The sequence below is a fragment of the Bombina bombina genome, chromosome 7, assembly GCF_027579735.1.
Source record: "Bombina bombina isolate aBomBom1 chromosome 7, aBomBom1.pri, whole genome shotgun sequence".
In the NCBI taxonomy this organism is placed as follows: Eukaryota; Metazoa; Chordata; class Amphibia; order Anura; family Bombinatoridae; genus Bombina; species Bombina bombina.
The window spans coordinates 269,999,292-270,023,524 of NC_069505.1; the positions used below are offsets into that span (position 1 = coordinate 269,999,292).

Below are 24,233 nucleotides of genomic sequence, written 5' to 3' on the forward strand. Positions count from 1 at the left end.
AACCAGGTATACCTTTTTGTCCCACCTCCTATATTTAAGAAAATGTTCCCCATTGTCGACCCCAGAAGGGACGCATGGCAAACAGTTCCTAAGGTTGAGGGGGGAGTTTCTACGTTGGCCAAGCGCACAACTATTCCCATTGAGGACGGTTGTGCTTTTAAAGATCCTATGGATAAAAAATTGGAAGGATTGCTTAAAAAGATATTTGTTCAGCAAGGTTTCCTTCTCCAACCAATTTCGTGCATTATTCCTGTCACCACGGCGGCGTCTTTTTGGTTCGAGGAACTAGAAAATTCGCTCCATAAGGAGACTCCATATGAGGAAGTCATGGACAGAATTCACGCACTAAAGTTGGCTAATTCCTTTATTTTAGATGCCGCTTTTCAATTGGCTAAATTAGCGGCGAAAAATTCAGGTTTTGCAATAGTGGCGCGCAGAGCGCTTTGGCTAAAATCTTGGTCAGCGGATGTCGTCCAAGACAAAACTGCTTAATATTCCTTTCAAAGGTAAGACCCTTTTCGGGCCAGAATTAAAGGAGATTATTTCAGACATCACTGGGGGAAAGGGCCATGCCCTCCCACAGGATAGGCCTTTCAAGGCTAAGAACAAATCTCCGGAACGGACCGTCTCCTAACTCTGCAGCCTCTAGACAAGAGGGTAACAATTCCCAGCCTAAACCAGCATGGAAACCAATGCAAGGCTGGAACAAGGGTAAACAGGCCAAGAAGCCTGCTGCTGCTACCAAGACAGCATGAAGGGGTAGCCCCCGATCCGGGACCGGATCTAGTAGGGGGCAGACTTTCTCTCTTTGCTCAGGCTTGGGCAAGAAATGTTCCGGATCCCTGGGCACTAGAAATAGTCTCTCAGGGGTATCTTCTGGAATTCAAGGAACTTCCTCCAAGGGGAAGGTTCCACTTGTCTCGCTTATCTTCAGAGTTCAGACCAGATAAAGAGACAGGCATTCTTACATTGCGTAGAAGACCTATTAAAGATGGGAGTGATACACCCAGTTCCAACAGCGGAACAAGGACTGGGTTTTTACTCAAACCTGTTCGTAGTTCCCAAAAGAGAGGGAACTTTCAGGCCAATTCTGGATTTAAAAATTCTAAACAAATTCCTCAGAGTTCCATCATTCAAAATGGAAACCATTCGGACGATTTTACCAACAATCCAGGAGGGTCAATACATGACTACAGTGGACTTAAAGGATGCGTACCTACATATTCCTATCCACAAAGATCATCAGTTCCTAAGGTTCGCCTTTCTGGACAAACATTACCAGTTTGTGGCTCTTCCGTTTGGTTTAGCCACTGCTCCCAGAATTTTCACAAAGGTGCTAGGGTCCCTACTAGCAGTTCTAAGACCAAGGGGCATTGCGGTGGCACCTTATTTAGACGACATCCTAATCCAAGCGTCGTCCCTTTCCAGAACAAGGGCTCATACAGACATTGTGTTAGCCTTTCTCAGGTCTCACGGGTGGAAGGTGAACCTAGAAAAGAGTTCCCTGTCCCCGTCCACAAGGGTTCCTTTTCTGGGAACAATAATAGATTCTGTAGAAATTAAGATTTTTCTGACAGAGGTCAGAAAGTTAAAGCTTCTAAACGCTTGTCGAGTTCATCAATCTATTCCTCAGCCTTCCAAAGCTCAGTGCATGGAGGTAATAGGATTAATAGTTGCAGCAATGGACGTGGTTCCTTTTGCTCTAATTCATCTAAGACCATTACAACTGTGCATGCTCAAACAGTGGAATGGGGATTATGCAGACTTGTCTCCCCAGATTCAAGTAGACCAGGTAACCAGAGACTCACTCCGCTGGTGGTTGACTCAGGATCACCTGTCTCAGGGAATGAGTTTCCGCAGACCAGAGTGGGTCATCGTCACGACCGATGCCAGTCTCTTAGGCTGGGGCGCAGTCTGGGACTCCCTGAAAGCTCAGGGTCTATGGTCTCGGGAAGAATCTCTCCTCCCGATAAACATTTTGGAACTGAGAGCGATATTCAATGCGCTCCTGGCCTGGCCTCACCTAGCGAAGGCCAGATTCATAAGATTTCAGTCGGACAACATGACGACTGTAGCGTACATCAATCATCAGGGGGGAACAAAGAGTTCCTTGGCGATGACAGAGGTATCCAAGATCATCAAATGGGCGGAGGATCACTCCTGCCACCTATCTGCAATCCACATCCCGGGAGTAGACAACTGGGAGGCGGATTATTTGAGTCGTCAGACTTTCCATCCGGGGGAGTGGGAACTCCACCCGGAGGTCTTTGCCCAGTTAACTCACCTATGGGGCACTCCAGATATGGATCTGATGGCGTCTCGTCAGAACTTCAAGGTTCCTCGATACGGGTCCAGATCCAGGGATCCCAGGGCGACACTGGTGGATGCATTAGTGGCGCCTTGGTCGTTCAATCTAGCTTATGTGTTTCCACCGTTCCCTCTCCTTCCCAGGCTTGTAGCCAGGATCAAACAGGAGAAGGCCTCAGTGATTCTAATAGCTCCTGCATGGCCATGCAGGACCTGGTATGCAGACCTGGTGAATATGTCATCGGCTCCACCATGGAAGCTACCCTTGAGACAGGATCTTCTAGTACAAGGTCCATTCGAACATCCAAATCTAGTCTCTCTGCAACTGACTGCTTGGAAATTGAACGCTTGATTCTATCTAAGCGTGGGTTTTCAGATTCAGTTATAGATACTCTGGTTCAAGCCAGAAAACCTGTAACTAGGAAAATTTACCATAAGATATGGCAAAAATATATCCGTTGGTGTGAATCCAAGGGATTCTCTTGGAGTAAAATTAAAATTCCTAGGATTCTTTCCTTTCTCCAAGAGGGTTTGGATAAAGGTTTGTCAGCTAGTTCTTTAAAAGGACAGATGTACAGGCGTTTGTACAGGCGTTAGTTAGAATCAAGCCTGTCTACAGACCTATGACTCCTCCTTGGAGTCTAAATTTAGTTCTTCAGGGGGTTCCGTTTGAACCCATGCATTCCATATATATTAAGTTACTATCTTGGAAAGTTCTGTTTTTAATTGCTATTTCTTCTGCTAGAAGAGTTTCTGAATTATCTGCTTTGCGGTGTACTTCTCCCTATCTGGTATTCCATACAGATAAGGTAGTTTTACGTACCAAGCCTGGTTTTCTTCCAAAGGTGGTTTCCAACAGGAATATTAACCAGGAAATAGTTGTTCCTTCTCTGTGTCCGAATCCAGTTTTGAAGAAGGAACGTTTGTTACACAACCTAGATGTGGTCCGTGCTTTAAAATTCTATTTAGAAGCAACAAAGGATTTCAGACAGACATCATCCTTGTTTGTCGTTTATTCTGGTAAGAGGAGAGGGCAGAGAGCTACTGCTACCTCTCTTTCTTTTTGGCTGAAAAGCATCATCCGATTGGTTTATGAGACTGCCGGACGGCAGCCTCCTGAACGAATTACAGCTCACTCTACTAGAGCTGTAGCTTCCACATGGGCCTTCAAGAACGAGGCTTCTGTTGATCAGATCTGTAAGGCAGCGACTTGGTCTTCTCTGCATACTTTTGCCAAATTTTACAAATTCGATACTTATGCTTCTTCGGAGGCTGTTTTTGGGAGAAAGGTTTTGCAAGCCGTGGTGCCTTCCGTTTAGGTAACCTGACTTGTTCCCTCCCTTCATCCGTGTCCTAAAACTTTGGTATTGGTTCCCACAAGTAAGGATGAAGCCGTGGACCGGACACACCAATGTAGGAGAAAACAGAATTTATGTTTACCTGATAAATTTCTTTCTCCTACGGTGTGTCCGGTCCACGGCCCGCCCTGGCTTTTAGTCAGGTTTTAAATTTTTATTTCTTTCATGTAATTAGCAAGAGTCCATGAGCTAGTGACGTATGGGATATACATTCCTACCAGGAGGGGCAAAGTTTCCCAAACCTCAAAATGCCTATAAATACACCCCTCACCACACCCACAATTCAGTTTTACAAACTTTGCCTCCGATGGAGGTGGTGAAGTAAGTTTGTGCTAGATTCTACGTTGATATGCGCTCCGCAGCAAGTTGGAGCCCGGTTTTCCTCTCAGCGTGCAGTGAAAGTCAGAGGGATGTGAGGAGAGTATTGCCTATTTGAATGCAGTGATCTCCTTCTACGGGGTCTATTTCATAGGTTCTCTGTTATCGGTCGTAGAGATTCATCTCTTACCTCCCTTTTCAGATCGACGATATACTCTTATATATACCATTACCTCTGCTGATTCTCGTTTCAGTACTGGTTTGGCTTTCTACAAACATGTAGATGAGTGTCCTGGGGTAAGTAAATCTTATTTTCTGTGACACTCCAAGCTATGGTTGGGCACTTTATTTATAAAGTTCTAAATATATGTATTCAAACATTTATTTGCCTTGACTCAGAATGTTCAACATTCCTTATTTTCAGACAGTCAGTTTCATATTTGGGATAATGCATTTGATTCAATCATTTTTTCTTACCTTCAAAAATTTGACTCTTCCCTGTGGGCTGTTAGGCTCGCGGGGGCTGAAAATGCTTCATTTTATTGCGTCATTCTTGGCGCGGACTTTTTTGGCGCAAAAAATTTGTTTCCGTTTCCGGCGTCATACGTGTCGCCGGAAGTTGCGTCATTTTTTGACGTTATTTTGCGCCAAAAATGTCGGCGTTCCGGATGTGGCGTCATTTTGGCGCCAAAAAAAGCATTTAGGCGCCAAATAATGTGGGCGTCTTTTTGGCACGAAAAATATTGGCGTCGCATTTGTCTCCACATTATTTAAGTCTCATTTTTCATTGCTTCTGGTTGCTAGAAGCTTGTTCTTTGGCATTTTTTCCCATTCCTGAAACTGTCATTTAAGGAATTTGATCAATTTTGCTTTATATATATGTTGTTTTTTCTCTTACACATTGCAAGATGTCTCACGTTGCATCTGAGCCAGAAGATACTACAGGAAAATCGCTGTCTAGTGCTGGATCTACCAAAGCTAAGTGTATCTGCTGTAAACTTTTGGTAGCTATTCCTCCAGCTGTTGTTTGTATTGATTGTCATGACAAACTTGTTAAAGCAGATAATATTTCCTTTAGTAAAGTACCATTGCCTGTTGCAGTTCCTTCAACATCTAAGGTGCAGAATGTTCCTGATAATATAAGAGATTTTGTTTCAGAATCCATAAAGAAGGCTATGTCTGTTATTTCTCCTTCTAGTAAACGTAAAAAATCTTTTAAAACTTCTCTCCCTACAGATGAATTTTTAAATGAACATCATCATTCTGATTCTGATGACTCTTCTGGTTCAGAGGATTCTGTCTCAGAGGTTGATGCTGATAAATCTTCATATTTATTTTAAATGGAATTTATTCGTTCTTTACTTAAAGAAGTACTAATTGCTTTAGAAATAGAGGATTCTGGTCCTCTTGATACTAATTCTAAACGTTTGGATAAGGTATTTAAAGCTCCTGTGGTTATTCCAGAAGTTTTTCCTGTTCCTAATGCTATTTCTGCAGTAATTTCCAAAGAATGGGATAAATTGGGTAATTCATTTACTCCTTCTAAACGTTTTAAGTGATTATATCCTGTGCCGTCTGACAGATTAGAATTTTGGGACAAAATCCCTAAAGTTGATGGGGCTATTTTCTTGGTCAAAGAGGTTTCTCTGACTCTGTGATTAATACTATGTTACAGGCTCGTAAATCTGTATCTCGAGAGATATATTATAGAGTCTGGAAGACTTATATTTCTTGGTGTCTTTCTCATCATTTTTCTTGGCATTCTTTTAGAATACCGAGAATTTTACAGTTTCTTCAGGATGGTTTAGATAAGGGTTTGTCCGCAAGTTCTTTGAAAGGACAAATCTCTGCTCTTTCTGTTCTTTTTCACAGAAAGATTGCTATTCTTCCTGATATTCATTGTTTTGTACAAGCTTTGGTTCGTATAAAACCTGTTATTAAGTCAATTTCTCCTCCTTGGAGTTTGAATTTGGTTTTGGGAGCTCTTCAAGCTCCTCCGTTTGAACCTATGCATTCATTGGACATTAAATTACTTTCTTGGAAAGTTTTGTTCCTTTTGGCCATCTCTTCTGCCAGAAGAGTTTCTGAATTATCTGCTCTTTCTTGTGAGTCTCCTTTTCTGATTTTTCATCAGGATAAGGCGGTGTTGCGAACTTCTTTTGAATTTTTACCTAAAGTTGTGAATTCCAACAACATTAGTAGAGAAATTGTGGTTCCTTCATTATGTCCTAATCCTAAGAATTCTAAGGAGAAATCGTTGCATTCTTTGGATGTTGTTAGAGCTTTGAAATATTATGTTGAAGCTACGAAATCTTTCCGTAAGACTTCTAGTTTATTTGTTATCTTTTCCGGTTCTAGAAAAGGCCAGAAAGCTTCTGCCATTTCTTTGGCATCTTGGTTGAAATCTTTAATTCATCTTGCCTATGTTGAGTCGGGTAAAACTCCGCCTCAAAGAATTACAGCTCATTCTACTAGGTCAGTTTCTACTTCCTGGGCGTTTAGGAATGAAGCTTCGGTTGACCAGATTTGCAAAGCAGCAACTTGGTCCTCTTTGCATACTTTTACTAAATTCTACCATTTTGATGTATTTTCTTCTTCTGAAGCAGTTTTTGGTAGAAAAGTACTTCAGGCAGCGGTTTCAGTTTGATTCTTCTGCTTATGTTTTTCGTTAAACTTTATTTTTGGGTGTGGATTATTTTCAGCAGGAATTGGCTGTCTTTATTTTATCCCTCCCTCTCTAGTGACTCTTGTGTGGAAAGATCCACATCTTGGGTAGTCATTATCCCATACGTCACTAGCTCATGGACTCTTGCTAATTACATGAAAGAAAACATAATTTATGTAAGAACTTACCTGATAAATTCATTTCTTTCATATTAGCAAGAGTCCATGAGGCCCGCCCTTTTTTTGTGGTGGTTATGATTTTTGTATAAAGCACAATTATTCCAATTCCTTATTTTATATGCTTTCGCACTTTTTTATCACCCCACTTCTTGGCTATTCGTTAAACTGAATTGTGGGTGTGGTGAGGGGTGTATTTATAGGCATTTTGAGGTTTGGGAAACTTTGCCCCTCCTGGTAGGAATGTATATCCCATACGTCACTAGCTCATGGACTCTTGCTAATATGAAAGAAATTAATTTATCAGGTAAGTTCTTACATAAATTATGTTTTCTGTACACTGCAGTCACCACGGCACCCTATAGTTTCTCCTTTTTCTCCTAACCGTCGGTCGAATGACTGGGGGGCGGAGCCAGAGGGGGGGCTATATGGACAGCTCTTGTTGTGTGCTCTCTTTGCCATTTCCTGTAGGGGAAGAGAATATCCCACAAGTAAGGATGAAGCCGTGGACCGGACACACCGTAGGAGAAAGAAATTTATCAGGTAAACATAAATTCTGTTTTTTTTTTTTTTTTTTATTGAGGTTTATAAAGAGTACAGCGGAAGAAAAAAAAAAAAAAAAAATACTTCAGTTCACAATGACATCAGGTCAAACAAACGTACAATAAAGTAAGTATTAGATACATATCTAAATTGTAAACAACAACATGAAAACAAATTTTCAAGTAGAAAGTAGAGTTAGGGTTACTGTACAAAATCTATGTATATGTGACTCATAGACATATATTGCAGCTTAACTACTTGAAGTAGATAAAGACCATTGCCACTATAACAACAAAAGTTTAGGTAGACATAACCAGTAAAGATATCAACTTAAAGTGAATGTCAATTTTCAAACTACTCAAGGCTCCTAATACTTATATTACACATGGTGATTCAAACGGTCAACTTTTAAACAAAAAAATAAAAATAATTTATAATATATTTTATATACTACCTTCACTACGTTTTGAGCCACAACTCCTCCCATAAGGCACTTCCTTGTTTTGCAGAGAGTGAGGTATAGAGTGGTCCCACCTACTCTATACGTATCTCTGATGCGCGCACCTGTGATGCCCTTACTTTGCTCATGCGTGAAAAACATTACACTACACAGTCACACCAATAACCACAGTACCCCCAGCAGCACTGCACAACACCAACCACAGCACCCCAGCCAGCTCCGTACAGCACAAACCACAGCACACCACCAAACGCTGTAAAACAAGAATGACAGTACCTCTGAAAGGTATACAGTGCTGGCAGGCAGGTGTGCCGTGATTGGTGCTATACAGTTCTGGCAGTTCTACTGTTATCATTGGCATACAGTGCTGACAGGGGCCCCGCGATCAATGTTCATCGCCTCCAATTGCACTGCGACTACTGTTATACAGGGGCGCTATCACCAGCGGCGCACAGTGCTGACAGGGGAGCTGAGACTTGCTGCGCTGTCAGGTCCACAGCGAGCAGTGGCATACACTCAGCGCTGACAGGGCAACCGCGAGCAGTGGCATACACTCAGCGCTGACAGGGCAACCGCGAGCAGTGGCATACACTCAGAGCTGACAGGGCCACCGCGACCAGTGGTGTACAGGTGGGAATAAAATGATTGCTATACAGTACTGACGGCCACCTTGACTAGCGATATACAGTGCAAGAGTAATGGGTCTTATAGAGCATGCGCGTCTCGTGGACACGCATTACTTCTGAAGCTGGGTATTAGAAGCTAACGCATGCGCAGAATAAGCGCATGACGTTGCAAAAAAGGGGTTGAACGCCACGGGGTAAAAAAACGGATTGGCAATCACTATTGTCAATTATTTCCAAATAGAGTGACAAAATGGTGGGTGGAGGAATCTCGGCTCCAAACATGAAATAAAAAGGTATATATTTTGGATTAGCAAATACACACAAAAAAATGATGAATTAAGGTCCACCTAAATTGTTGCGAGTGATAATATGGCAATAAGCGACACTGTTGAGTTTACATTCACTTTAACCATATCAACTATAAATGAAAGCGCCATATTCAGCATGTATAATAGTGTGTATATATATATATATATATATATATACACACATTGGAAACCTCTTTTTTTTCTTTTTTGAGTATAATGTAGAATCCTCTTATAGAGCTAGAAGCCACTCTTGGGCTCCAAAATGCTTATTATGTATAATAGAGGAATATTAAATTCTGAAATGGCCACTTTTGGGCCTTTGAACTGCTAATTGATCTGGAATACATGTTAAGTAAGTTAAAACTACTCTATATATTCATGGAGGAATATTTCTGGGATCTTGAAACTTCTTTAATGTAAGTGAGGTCATAAATGTTGCCCTTGATCTATTTATATGTACCCCTCACTCCCCTCTAGTGGAGAAGCTCTGCAATTACGTGACATCTTATAACTGTATGCTAAGGGTCCACCAGAACTCTAATCATAGATATTCTAAGGCCTCAAACTATGATAAAAGTGGATATAGATAAATAGTTACTGAACTGAAATCCCAACATCATTTTTACACATTCTGCCATTAACGTTTAAGCCTATGCACTAATTTACATATAAACAGGATGAAAGACATGCCTAAGATGTTCCTCTGGGTAAATAAAAGATGATAAAAGTAGATATAACAATGGACCAAATTGGGTGTAATAAACGTAGGAGGTTGAAGGTCTACAGCTCCTTGTAATACTCTATTCAGATTAATGATTAGCGATCGCCCATGTGTCTCCTAATGAAGAAGGCAAGTAGTGTAATAGGATTGGGTAGCTAGGGCCCTTAACTCCCAACTTTTTTAATCTGTAGGGGTTCAGTGGGTCATCCTTTAGATTGACCAGTATATTCAACAAGATTGTAATTTTGCTAAGAGCTAGATAGGAGTGTTGGCATATATGTGAAAGAGGAGCTCCAAACTAACTAAGCTGCAATAGTAAATAATGAATGACTAACTGCCTTTTCAGTATATCTGAATACAGCTGCGGGATAAACTGAACAAGTAATTGTGTACATCACAGATATAAAACAGGCTCACAAATTACATTTACACAGATTGAACCATGAATACTGGTGCTAATAAACTCACTTCTAAGTCCCACAATAAAAACAAAGTACAATAAATCTCAGGGAACGGTGAGAGTTGCATATCAACAGGGACTTGCTGCATGTAAAACGCCTTAACCCACTCCAGATTTCTGAGGCTCAGTTGTGATCATATAATTATCCTTCTGGGGTGGGTAGCCGCTATAGACGGACCAAACTGACATTCTCAACACCTTCTGGCAAGACCCATCATGTAGCTGCAGCCTGTCCGGGAGTAGAAATGCAGCCAAGGTTGGATGTGGAATCCAAGAACTGTGAATCTCAGCAGTGGGTACGTGAGTGATCATTTCATCTAACGCATCAAGGTACTGTTGAGAAGTGTAATTGTTAGGCTTAGTTCTACCGCCCCTCTCACTGTAGGGGCGTCTAGCGTCGCTTTGTGAGCTCTCCGTCAATTCAGCCCCATGGCAGCTGAACTCTTCAGGTAGGGGATCTAGATTAATATCTATTGGGTCAGTGAAGGCTCTCTTAGTCACATCTGTAGCAGGAGCCTCTAGAATGAATCCGGATCTCGGCAGACTCACCGCAGGGGTGTCTGCTCCATACATGTGTGCCAGAGCGATCCGGTGTTCAGGTTTTGTCGGCATGTATGGTAAGTGTGGCCTCTGATCTGCTAATATCGGCAGGACCTCAGCAGTATGTTCCATATCGGATTTTGACCCATAGGCATGTTGAATTGTACTGCGTATCTCCTCCTCTATGCGAATTAGGTGGGTTGTTAGTAGCTCTTCAAGCACTTGTAAGATATGCATCTCCATGTTTTGCAAATTATTCCTATTTCTATAGGAAACCATAACCCCGGCAATGGGGGGGGTCAATGTGCGGCAGCCCCAGACCTGCGTCCCACTATGCTCAGTGTGTATAATTATCTCACAGCATAGTCGCAATTGCTTGCAAAATGGCTTCTAGGCCTGTGGGAAGGTTCGTCACGCAGCTGTCTCAAAGAACATAGGTCAAAACATAGTCAGATCATCCACTTTCCTATGAAATCCAAACTCCAGCAATATAGAAGTTCAAAGTGTCAAAGTAGTGTGATGTTTAGTAGGTTTACTATGAATAATCTTAAAAGAAGTCTTCTTGATCTCAGAGAGCTTCACTAAGACACGTCTTGCCGCTTTGAGAGAAGGCTCTGCCCCCCTCAAAATTCCATATTTATAAGGAATGTAACAAAGCATGCAAAAAAGCAATCAAATTAGCCAAAATTGAAAATGAAAAATTAATTGCAAAGGATTCTAAATCTAAACCTAAAAGGTTCTTTAAGTACATAAATAGCAAAAAATCTAAGAAAGACAATATAGGTACATTAAAATGCGGGGAGGGTAGCATGATTAACAGTGACAGGGAGAAGGCTGAGATACTAAACCAGTTTTTTTTCTTCAGTATACACAAGAGAGGAACCATTGGATGATACTTTGGAACAAAATAGAACATGCCAGCCCATACCATTAATTGGTTTAGTGTATAGAGGATATCAGGAACAAATTGGATAATATTAAGGTAAATAAAACTCCAGGCCCAGATGGAATACACCCAAGGGTGTTAAGGGAACTTAGCACTGTTATAGACAAACCTCTACTCTTAATTTTTCAAGACTCATTATCCTCAGGCATGGTACCCAAGGATTGGCTTAAAGCTGATGTGGTGCCACTCTTCATAAAGGGAAGTAGGGATGATCCAGGAAGCTATAGACCAGTTAGTCTGACATCAATAGTGGGGAAGGTATTTGAAGGGATTATAAGGGATTACATTGATGAGTATATTCGTGTAAACAAGATTATGAGTTCTAATCAACATGGTTTTAGGAGAAATAGATCATGTCAAACTAATCTAATTAGATTCTATGAGGAAGTGAGTAAAAATATATATAAAGGGGAATTAGTTGATGTGATATACTTAGATTTTGCAAAGGCGTTTGATACAGTGCCACATGAGAGATTAATGCACAAAATTAGGAGACTGGGAATAGCTGAAAATGTTAGTTTGTGGATAAATAACTGGATAAAAGATAGGGAGCAACGAGTAGTAGTAAATGGATCATACTCAGATTGGACAAAGGTAATCAGTGGAGTACCCCAGGGATCAGTGCTAGGCCCTATTCTTTTTAATATATTTATAAATGACTTGGAGCTAGGATTAAATAGTGACATCTCTATTTTTGCAGATGATACTAAGTTAAGTAAGGTTATTAGGTCAGAGCAGGATGAAGTTTCGTTACAAAGGACCTGCAAAAATTAGAAGTATGGGCAGGTAAATGGAAAATGAGATTTAATATGGGAAAATGCAAGGTTCTACATTTTGGAAGTAAAAATAAGCAGGCAATGTATTATTTAAATGGGACAAGACTTGGCCAAACCCAGGAGGAAAGGGATTTGGGGGTAGTAATAGATAACAAGCTAAAGATGGGTGCACAATGCAGGGCAGCAGCTTCAAAGGGTAATAAGATACTAGCATGTATTAAAAGAGGCATTGACTCAAGGGAGGAAAGCATAATTCTGTCACTATATAAAGCCCTGGTAAGACCTCACCTTGAGTATGGAGTGCAGTTCTGGGGACCAATCGCAGAAAAAGATATTGCAGAACTAGAAAAAGTCAAGAGAAGGGCCACAAAGCTAATAAGGGGATTGGAGAATTTAACCTATGAGGAGAGGCTAGCCAAACTGGGTCTGTTTTCTTAAGAAAAAAGGCGCTTAAGAGGTGACATGATTACTTTATATAAATATATTCAAGGCCCATATACAGAGATGGCAGAAGCTCTGTTTATTCCAAGAAAATTGTTTGTGACCAGAGGTCACAATTTAAGGTTGGAGGAAAGGAGATTGAATCTCCTGCAACGGAAACGTTTTTTCCCTGTAAGAGCAATAACATTTTGGAACTCATTACCAAAGGAGGTAGTGAATGCCAATACCCTAGATACATTTAAAAATTATTTGGATACATTTCTGTCTATAAACAAAATTCATGGATATGATTGCTAGTTTTAAATGGGTCACCTTTTAGTGGGATTATTTAAGCTTAACTGGAGCTTTTTGTATATATTTTAGATTTGTATAGGTTGAACTCGATGGACTTCGGTCTTTATTCAACCTCATCTACAATGTTACTATGTTACCTTTACAACTTTTGAGTTATTCCTTTTTCCATTTCCCTTCGGTCAAATGACTGTTGATTATGGAAAGGGGAGTAATATTTAACAGCTTTCTCTTGTAAGATGCATCGAGTCCACGGATTCATCCTTACTTGTGGGATATTCTCCTCCCCTACAGGAAGTGGCAAAGAGAGCACCCACAGCAGAGCTGCCTATATAGCTCCCCCCTTAGCTCCACCCCCCAGTCATTCTATTTGCCTACTCTAAGTAACTAGGAAGTGCAGAGCGAGTGTGGTGACAAAAATGTTAGCTTTTTATTTCTCATGCAAAAGTTTATTTTAAATAGTGCCGGTGTGTACTATTTACTCTTTGGCAGAAAAAGAGATGAAGATTTCTGCAAGGAGGTTTATGATCTTAGCACTTTGTAACTAAGATCCACTGCTGTTCTCACAAGGGCTGAAGAGTACAGGAAAACTTCAATTGGGGGAACGGTTTGCCTGCTAAGCTGCATATGAGGTATGTTCAGTCTATGTTTTTCTAGACAGACTGTGTTTATTCTAGAAAGGGCTGGCAATATCCCCATGGGGAAAGGGTAAGCTGTATTTCAGACACTTGGATAGGAATTTCAGCTTGCTTGAAGGGCTCATTTGTTACTGGTGACACTGTTAAAAAAAAAACGTTTTTTGTTTGTTCAAGTAAATGATCCAATTATAACGTTTTTTTGAAGGGACTGAAGGGGTCTTTGTGGCTTTTGCTAGTTTTTTTTTTAACCCACATGGTTAATTAAGAGACACTCATGTGTTTTTCTAATAGGCCTCAAAACATTGAGTGAGGTGGGAGGGGCCTATTTTCGCGCCTCATTTGCGCAGTTTCTTTTCCTTAAGAGTCATCCAACTGCTCCTGCTGTGTTTGAGGGCTGTAAAGGAGGTTTTTTCCACACAAATCGTTCTGAAGGTCAGGTAGGCGCCACAGCAGAGCTGTGGCAAGGTGCTGAAAGTTTTTTTTTACCGGTATTGACGTTTTTTCAATCCGGTTTTGCCATTAAGGGGTTAATTGTTTATTTGCATAGTTGTGCAAAGTTACTAAGGCTGTAAGATAATACTGTAAAATTTTTGTTAAGTTTACTGCTTTTTTACACCGTTTTGCAGAACTTGTGCAGCTTTTTTTCTCTTAAAGGCACAGTACCGTTTTATTTCTAAGTGTTATTTACTTTGATTACAGTGTTTTCCAAGCTTGCTTGTTACATTACTAGCCTGTTTAACATGTCTGATACCAAGGAAAATCCTTGTTCAATATGTTTGGATGCCATTGTGGAACCCCCTCTTAGAATGTGTCCCAAATGTACTGATATGTCTATAAATTATAAAGAACATATATTAGCACTTAAAAATAGAGCAATAGATGATTCTCAGTCAGAAGTAAATGAGGGTTCGCCATCTAGCTCTCCCCAAGTGTCACAACCAGTAACGCCCGCACAAGTGACGCCAAGTACCTCTAGTGCGTCGCATTCATTTACTTTACAAGACATGGCCACAGTTATAAATACAACCCTCACTGAGGTTTTGTCCAAACTGCCTGGTTTACAAGGAAAGCAGGACAGCTCTGGGTTAAGGAAAAATGCTGAGCCGTCTCACGCTTTAGTAGCCGTTTCTGATATACCCTCACAATGCTCTGAAGGGGCGAGGGATTTGTTATCTGAGGGAGAAATTTCTGATTCAGGAAAGACGCTTCCTCAGACAGATTCTGATATGACGGCCTTTAAATTTAAGCTTGAACACCTCCGCTTATTGCTTAGGGAGGTATTAGCAACTCTAGATGATTGTGACCCTATAGTGGTCCCAGAGAAATTGTGTAAAATGGATAGATATTTAGAGGTTCCTGTTTACACTGATGTTTTTCCAGTCCCTAAGAGGATTGTGAATATTATTGCTAACGAGTGGGATAGACCAGGTATTCCGTTCACTCCCCCTCCTGTTTTTAAGAAAATGTTTCCCATATCTGATACCATAAGGGACTCATGGCAGACAGGTCCTAAGGTGGAGGGAGCTATTTCTACTCTGTCTAAGCGTACAACTATACCTATCGAGGACAGTTGTGCTTTCAAAGATCCTATGGATAAAAAATTAGAGGGTCTCCTGAAGAAAATTTTTGTTCATCAAGGTTTTTCTCTCCAACCTATTGTGTGCATTGTTCCTGTAACGACTGTATCTGCTTTCTGGTTTGAGGCTCTAGAAGAGGCTCTTCAAATGGAGACTCCATTAGAGGAAATTATGGACAGAATTAAGGCACTTAAGTTGGCTAATTCTTTTATTACAGATGCTGCTTTTCAACTGGCTAAATTTGCGGCAAAGAATTCAGGTTTTGCCATTTTAGCACGCAGGGCGTTATGGCTTAAGTCCTGGTCTGCTGATGTGTCATCTAAATCTAAACTTTTGAACATTCCTTTCAAAGGTAAGACCCTATTCGGGCCTAAACTGAAGGAGATTATTTCAGACATCACTGGAGGGAAGGGTCATGCCCTCCCTCAGGATAGATCAAATAAGATGAGGGCCAAACAAAATAATTTTCGTTCCTTTCGGAACTTTATGAGTGGTCCCGCTTCAGCTTCCTCTGCTACAAAGCAAGAGGGGAATTTTGCCCAATCCAAGTCAGTCTAGAGACCTAATCAGGCTTGGAACAAGGGTAAACAGGCCAAGAAGCCTGCAGCTGCCTCTAAGACAGCATGAAGGGGTAGCCCCCAATCCGGGACCGGATCTAGTAGGGGGCAGACTCTTTCTTCGCTCAGGCTTGGGCGAGAGATGTTCAGGATCCCTGGGCTTTAGAAATTGTGTCCCAGGGATATCTTCTGGAATTCAAGGGCTCCCTTCCAAGGGGGAGATTTCACATTTCTCGATTGTCTGTAAACCGGACAAAGAGAGAGGCGTTCTTACGCTGTGTAGAAGACCTACATACCATGGGGGTGATTCGCCAGTCCCAAAGGAGGAACAGGGGCTAGTGTTTTATTCAAACCTATTTGTGGTTCCCAAGAAAGAGGGAACTTTCAGACCAATCTTGGATCTCAAAATTCTAAACAAGTTCCTCATAGTTCCATCATTCAAGATGGAGACTATTCGGACTATTCTACCTCTGATCCAGGAGGGTCAATATATGACTACCGTGGACTTAAAGGATGCATATCTACACATCTCTATTCACAGAGATCATCATCAATTCCTCAGATTCGCCTTTCTGGACAGGCATTACCAGTTTGTGGCCCTTCCCATCGGGTTGGCCACGGCTCCCAGAATTTTCACAAAAGTGCTAGGGTCCGTTCTGGCGGTTCTACGACCACGGGGCATAGCAGTGGCGCCTTATCTAGATGACATCTTAATTCAGGCGTCGACTTTCCAGCTAGCCAAGTCTCACACAGAAATCGTGTTGGCTTTTCTGACATCTCACGGGTGGAAGGTGAACATAAAGAAGAGTTCTCTCTTCCCTCTTACAAGAGTTTCTTTCCTAGGGACTCTGATAGACTCGGTAGAAATGAAAATATTTCTGACTGAGGTCAGAAAGTTGAAACTCCTATCAACTTGTCGAGCTCTTCATACCATTGCTCGGCCATCAGTGGCTCAGTGTATGGAGGTAATCGGACTCATGGTAGCGGCAATGGACATAGTTCCTTTTGCTCGTCTACACCTCAGATCACTGCAACTATGCATGCTCAAACAGTGGAATGGGGATTATGCAGACTTATCTCCTCAACTGCATCTGGACCAGGAGACCAGAGATTCTCTTCTCTGGTGGTTGTCTCAGGACCACCTGTCTCAGGGAATGTGCTTCCATAGGCCAGAGTGGCTCAGTGTAACGACAGATGCCAGCCTGTTAGGCTGGGGTGCAGTCTGGAACTCCCTGAAAACACAGGGCTTATGGTCTCGGGAGGAAGCTCTCCTCCCGATAAACATTTTAGAACTGAGACCGATTTTCAATGCGCTTCAGGCGTGGCCTCAGCTTGTTGCAGCCAAATTCATCAGGTTTCACTCGGACAACATCACGACTGTAGCTTATATCAATCATCAGGGAGGAACAAGGAGTTCTCTAGCGATGATGGAGTTAACCAAAATAATTCGGTGGGCAAAGAATCCCTCTTGCCATTTCTCAGCAATCCACATCCCAGGAGTAGAGAACTGGGAGGCGGATTTTCTAAGTCGTCAGACTCTTCATCCGGGGGAGTGGGAACTCCATCCGGAGGTATTCGCCCAGCTGATTCAGCTATGGGGCACACCAGAATTGATCTGATGGCGTCTCGTCAGAATGCCAAACTTCCTTGTTACGGGTCCAGGTCCCGGGATCCCAAGGCGGTACTGATAGATGCTCTAGCAGTGCCTTGGTCCTTCAATCTGGCTTATGTATTTCCACCGTTCCCTCTCCTTCCAAGTCTGGTTGCCAGAATCAAGCAGGAGAGAGCTTTGGTAATTCTGATAGCTCCTGCGTGGCCACGCAGGACTTGGTATGCAAACCTAGTGGACATGTCCTCGGTTCCACCGTGGACTCTGCCAATGAGGCGGGACCTTCTTATTCAATGCCCGTTCAGGCATCCAAATCGAATTTCTCTGCATCTGACTGCTTGGAGATTGAACGCATGATTTTATCAAAGCGTGGTTTCTCTGAATCGGTCATTGATACCCTGATTCAGGCTAGAAAGCCTGTCACCAGGAAGATTTATCATAAGATTTGGCGCAAATATCTTTATTGGTGTGAATCCAAGGGTTACTCATGGAGTAAGATTAGGATTCCTAGAATACTGTCTTTTCTCCAAGAAGGTTTGGAGAAGGGATTATCTGCTAGTTCTCTTAAAGGTCAAATATCTGCTTTGTCTATTCTACTTCACAAACGTCTGGCAGTTGTCCCAGACGTTCAAGCATTTAGTCAAGCTTTGGTCAGAATCAAGCCTGTATTTAAACCTGTTGCTCCACCATGGAGCCTAAACTTAGTTCTTAATGTTCTTCAAGGGGTTCCGTTTGAACCTATGCATTCCATAGATATTAAGCTTTTATCTTGGAAAGTTTTGTTTTTAGTAACTATCTCTTCGGCTCGAAGAGTTTCTGAGCTATCTGCTTTACAATGTGATTCCCTTTACCTTGTTTTCCATGCAGATAAGGTGGTTTTATGTACCAAACCTGGGTTTCTTCCTAAGGTTGTTTCTAATAAGAATATCAAACAAGAGATTGTGGTTCCTTCTTTGTGTCCTAATCCTTCATCTAAGAAGGAACGTCTGTTACACAATCTTGATGTGGTTCGTGCTTTAAAATTCTACTTACAAGCAACTAAAGATTTCCGTCAAACATCTTCTTTGTTTGTTGTTTATTCTGGTAAGCGGAGAGGTCAAAGGGCTACGGCTACCTCTCTTTCCTTTTGGCTGAAAAGCATCATCCGTTTAGCCTATGAGACTGCTGGACGACAGCCTCCTGAAAGGATTACTGCTCATTCTACTAGAGCTGTGGCTTCCACATGGGCTATTAAAAATGAGGCTTCTGTTGAACAGATTTGTAAGGCGGCGACTTGGTCTTCGCTTCATACTTTTTTCCAAATTTTACAAATTCAATACTTCTGCTTCTTCAGAGGCTATTTTTGGGAGAAAGGTTCTACAAGCAGTGGTGCCTTCCGTTTAAGGTCCCTGTCTTGTCCCTCCCTTCATCCGTGTCCTAAAGCTATGGTATTGGTATCCCACAAGTAAGGATGAATCCGTGGACTCGATACATCTTACAAGAGAAAACATAATTTATGCTTACCTGATAAATTTATTTCTCTTGTGATGTATAGAGTCCACGGCCCGCCCTGTTTTTTAAGACAGGCATATATATTTTTATTTTTAAACTTTCAGTCACCACTGCACCCTATGGTTTCTCCTTTTTCTTCCTAGCCTTCGGACGAATGACTGGGGGGTGGAGCTAAGGGGCGAGCTATATAGGCAGCTCTGCTGTTAGTGCTCTCTTTGCTACTTCCTTTAGGGGAGGAGAATATCCCACAAGTAAGGATGAATCCGTGGACTCGATACATCACAAGAGAAATAAATTTATCAGGTAAGCATAAATTATGTTTTTGCTGTGGTGCTCTTTGCCGCCTCCTGCTGGACAGGAGAGATATTCCCACTAGTAATTGATGACGTTGTGGACTCACCATATCCGGAAAGAAATACATTTATCAGGAAAGCATAAATTTTGTTTTTTGCTTGTTATCCTTTGTTGAAACGTAATTCCTTTTCATGAGTGCATTCTGTGGTAGGCTCAAGAGCGTTCCCTACATGTAGAACATGGTTACAGACACTGCTGTCATAAAATGAGGTAAATTTGATAATAAAAGTAAATTGAAAGATATTTGAAAATGTAACATTTTTGTCTGAATCATGAACTTTAATGTTGACTTCCATATCCTTTTAAACAGTATATACATTTAAATTGATTTGCAAAACTCATTTTCATGTGACTAGAATTTTACCTTTGAAATACTGCGTGTAGAAGTGCACTGTGATGTGAGACAGGACATATTTACTAGATAGCACTTATAAAGCACCGTTTAATTTGATCACTCAAATTGTATAAATTTACTATCACTTCCTGTGAGATTTCAGCAACTCTGCCTAAGATAAATGTGTCCTCCTAGCTGTAAAACAGGTCTGTATTATGACCTGTCCTAGGAGGGTGCAGAAGTCTCACCGTATTGCTAATTGGTAAATTGTGAAACCGTTTTAAAGAGACATTTCACTAGAGATGTGCATTTGTGACATTCGAAAGTATGCACTTTCACAAGAAGAAATCTGGCTCAGAAAATTGCAGAATACAGCTTGTGGCCACCATTTTTCGCCCTTTAGATCGGGCCGAATGTCACAAAGCACTTCCCTACATTTCACTTTCAGATATTCCAGAGCAATTGTTCCCTAATACGTTTGCTACATATATTGCAGATTTGCTCAACAATAAATAAAATACTTCTTAACCCAACAGGGCGGATTCTATTAAACAAATTAATGTACAGCGTCATGTAGCCCCACAAAATGTAATTGTTGTCTAGTGTCTATATGGTTGTTCTAGACAACCATTACATTTTGTGGGACCACATGACGCTGTACATACATTTGTTTAATAGAATCCACCCTATACTGTATAATTTGAAAATTTGGGATTCAAATATTTTATTATATTTGTAAAACTTGTATGTTTTCCCCCCCAATTCCCATGTTAGCTGATCGTGAGGAGTTGTGCCGTGTGCGCATGCGCGGTATTCTGCGTGCAGGCGCAATGCAGTCTAATGCCCATAGAATTTCTCTACCCTTTGCTTAGATCTAAACAGCTGATTTTTGGAGGTTGGGCCGTTTGCGCATGTGTTCAGCCATGGACATACTTGAATACTAATGTAAATGTATTTGTCAGTGTATTCCGACAGCTGAGGTTTTTAGAAGGTTCGGCTCCCAGTTTTATTTCTTTACTGCCAAAATATTTGTGAATCAGCTAAAAGCTGCAAAATATAGCCGTCTTTGTTTAATGTTTGTGTGTACTGGTACAGAGCCTAACTCCACCTTGATTTTATGCAGAATGTACACGAAAATAAAGAAACTGAAGCTTATAACCAGCCCAAGAGTTTATCCAAGGTGGTTCAAGTAAGTAATTTCTTTGTAATGATATAAAAAAAATCAATGTTAGTTCTAAAGGAGTTCTAGCATAGTTCATTGTTTTCTGATTTCAAGGCATAGCCTTTATAAATTATAGTGCATCAGCAAAACATACAAACACAATTATTTATTTTAAAAACGTATTACTCAAAATTTAAATGTACATTAGTTTCATTTATGTTTTGCTTACAAGCAGTTTTGCAATACACATATATTAGTAAAATGTGTCTAATTATAGTTACTACAGGTTCAATGATAAATTATACAGTGCATGGAGCATATGCCGATATGCCCCTGAGCACCCACATGTAAACCGAGTCTGCTCAGGTAGCTTTTCTTGTGTTGGTGACAGCTCAGTTTGAGTCATCGCTGTTTAATACTTGCCGCTTCTGGCTCTCTGAGCAGGTGCAGTGTCTGAATAAGAGTGCACATAATGTATGTACTGTACGTATGCTTTGTACACTTTAAAAGATATCATTGAAACTGTGCTAACGTTTACTAGAAGCATTTTTCCTATCAAATGTTAATCATTAAAATGCTTCTATGCATTCATCTGCATTTCAATTTTAAATGTTATGTCCTTTCAAAGTTTGTTTCATAAGCCAAGAACTAAGGAATTCATTAAAGGTACATGAAACCCCACACATTTTTTTACATTGATTCAGATAGAGCATACCATTTAAAAAACAGACGTTTCCAGTTTACTTGTATCCTTGTTTACTTTTGTGGGATTCACATGTGCACACTCTACCGTACCTGCTTTTAAACGTAGGGTACCAAGAGAAATGAATAAATTTAATAATACATTTTTTTTATAAAAATATATATATATATATACACATATATATATTTCTCTTGTAAGATGTATCGAGTCCACGGATTCATCCTTACTTACAGGAAGTGGCAAAGAGAGCACCCACAGCAGAGCTGCCTATATTGCTCCCCCCTTAGCTCCACCCCCCAGTCATTCTCTTTGCCTACTCTAAGTAACTAGGAAGTGCAGAGCGAGTGTGGTGACAAAAATGTTAGTTTTTTTATTTCTCAAGCAAAAGTTTGTTATTTTAAATGGAATTTCAGCTTGCTTGAAGGGCTCATTTGTTACTGGTGACACTGTTAAAAAAACAAACAAAAAAGTTTTTTGTTTGTTCAAGTAAATGATGCAATTAGAACGTTTTTTGAAGGGACTGAAGGGGTCTTTGTTGCTTTTGTTAGGGTTTTTAACCCACATGGTTAATTAAGAGACACTCAGGTGTTTTTCTAATAGGTCTCAAAACATTGATTGAGGTGGGAGGGGCCTATTTTCGCGCCTCATTTGTGCAGTTTCTTTTCCTTAAGAGTCATCCAACTGCTCCTGCTGTGTTTGAGGGCTGTAAAGGAGGTTTTTCTTTCATGTAATTAGCAAGAGTCCATGAGCTAGTGACGTATGGGATATACATTCCTACCAGGAGGGGCAAAGTTTCCCAAACCTCAAAATGCCTATAAATACACCCCTCACCACACCCACAAATCAGTTTTACAAACTTTGCCTCCCGTGGAGGTGGTGAAGTAAGTTTGTGCTAGATTCTACGTTGATATGCGCTCTGCAGCAGGTTGGAGCCCGGTTTTCCTCTCAGCGTGCAGTGAATGTCAGAGGGATGTGAAGAGAGTATTGCCTATTTGAATTCAATGATCTCCTTCTACGGGGTCTATTTCATAGGTTCTCTGTTATCGGTCGTAGAGATTCATCTCTTACCTCCCTTTTCAGATCGACGATATACTCTTATATATACCATCATGTAGATGAGTGTCCTGGGGTAAGTAAGTCTTATTTTTGTGACACTCTAAGCTATGGTTGGGCACTTTTATATAAAGTTCTAAATATTTGTGTTTAAACATTTATTTGCCTTGATTCAGGATGTTCAATATTCCTTATTTCAGACAGTCAGTTTCATTATTGGGATAATGCATTTGAATGATCATTTTTTTCTTACCTTAAAATTTGACTTTTTTCCCCGTGGGCTGTTAGGCTTGTGGGGGCTGAAAATGCTTCATTTTATTGCGTCATTCTTGGCGCGGACTTTTTTGGCGCAAAAAAATTTCTTTGTTATTTCCGGCGTCATACTTGTCACCGGAAGTTGCATCATTTTTGACGTTTTTTGCGCCAAAAGTGTCGGCGTTACTGGATGTGGCGTCATTTTTGTCGCTAAAAGCATTTAGGCGCCAAATAATGTGGGCGTCTTTTTTGGCGCTAAAAAATATGGGCGTCATTATTGTCTCCACATTATTTAAGTCTCATTGTTTATTTGCTTCTGGTTGCTAGAAGCTTGTTCACTGGCATTTTTTCCCATTCCTGAAACTGTCATTTAAGGAATTTGATCAATTTTGCTTTATATGTTGTTTTTTCTATTACATATTGCAAGATGTCTCAGATTGACCCTGAATCAGAAGATACTTCTGGAAAATCACTGCCTGATGCTGGATCTACCAAAGTTAAGTGTATTTGCTGTAAACTTGTGGTATCTGTTCCTCCAGCTGTTGTTTGTAATGAATGTCATGACAAACTTGTTAATGCAGATAATATTTCCTTTAGTAATGTTACATTACCTGTTGTTGTTCCATCAACATCTAATACTCAGAGTGTTCCTGTTAACATAAGAGATTTTGTTTCTAAATCCATTAAGAAGGCTATGTCTGTTATTCCTCCTTCTAGTAAACGTAAAAGGTCTTTTAAAACTTCTAATTTTTCAGATGAATTTTTAAATGAACATCATCATTCTGATTCTGATAATGATTCCTCTGGTTCAGAGGATTCTGTTTCAGAGGTTGATGCTGATAAATCTTCATATTTATTCAAAATGGAATTTATTTGTTCTTTACTTAAAGAAGTCTTAATTGCATTAGAAATAGAGGATTCTGGTCCTCTTAATACTAAATCTAAACGTTTAAATAAGGTTTCTCCTGTTAAGTGTAGTCAGTCCACGGGTCATCCATTACTTATGGGATTATATCTCCTCCCTAACAGGAAGTGCAAGAGGATCACCCAAGCAGAGCTGCCATATAGCTCCTCCCCTCTACGTCATACCTAGTCATTCTCTTGCACCTAACTAATAGATAGGACGTGTGAGAGGACTGTGGTTATTAAAATTCGTTTTTATATCTTCAATCAAAAGTTTGTTATTTTAAACAGCACCGGAGTGTGTTGTTTTTTCTCAGGCAGCATTAGAAGAAGAATCTACCTGAGTTTATGTATGATCTTAGCGGTCGTAACTAAGATCCATCTGCTGTTCTCGGCCATTCTGAGGAGTGAGGTAACTTCAGAACAGGGGACAGCGGGCAGGGTTCACCTGCAAGGAGGTATGTTGCAGTATATTATTTTCTAAGGAATGGAATTGACTGAGAAAATATTGCTAATACCCATATAATGTAAGTGCAGCCTTAAATGCAGTAGTAGCGACTGGTATCAGGCTGATATGTATGTATGTTTACATTGAGGTATTTCTGGGGAATGGAACTTCACTAAGAAAATACTGTATACATTTAACTTATTTTTGAGCCCC

The 24,233-nt window shown here is 40.7% G+C and overlaps 1 protein-coding gene across 1 annotated transcript in view; it reads left to right on the forward strand.

Moving 5' to 3' along the window:
* The window catches only part of DCP1A (decapping mRNA 1A), a 262,738-nt gene that overhangs the window by 204,232 nt on the left and 34,273 nt on the right, over window positions 1–24,233 (forward strand). Inside the window, exon 8 of the mRNA XM_053720746.1 lies at window positions 20,620–20,685. Within this exon, the coding sequence (XP_053576721.1) occupies window positions 20,620–20,685 (66 nt within the window). The remainder of the gene's footprint in view (window positions 1–20,619; window positions 20,686–24,233) is intronic.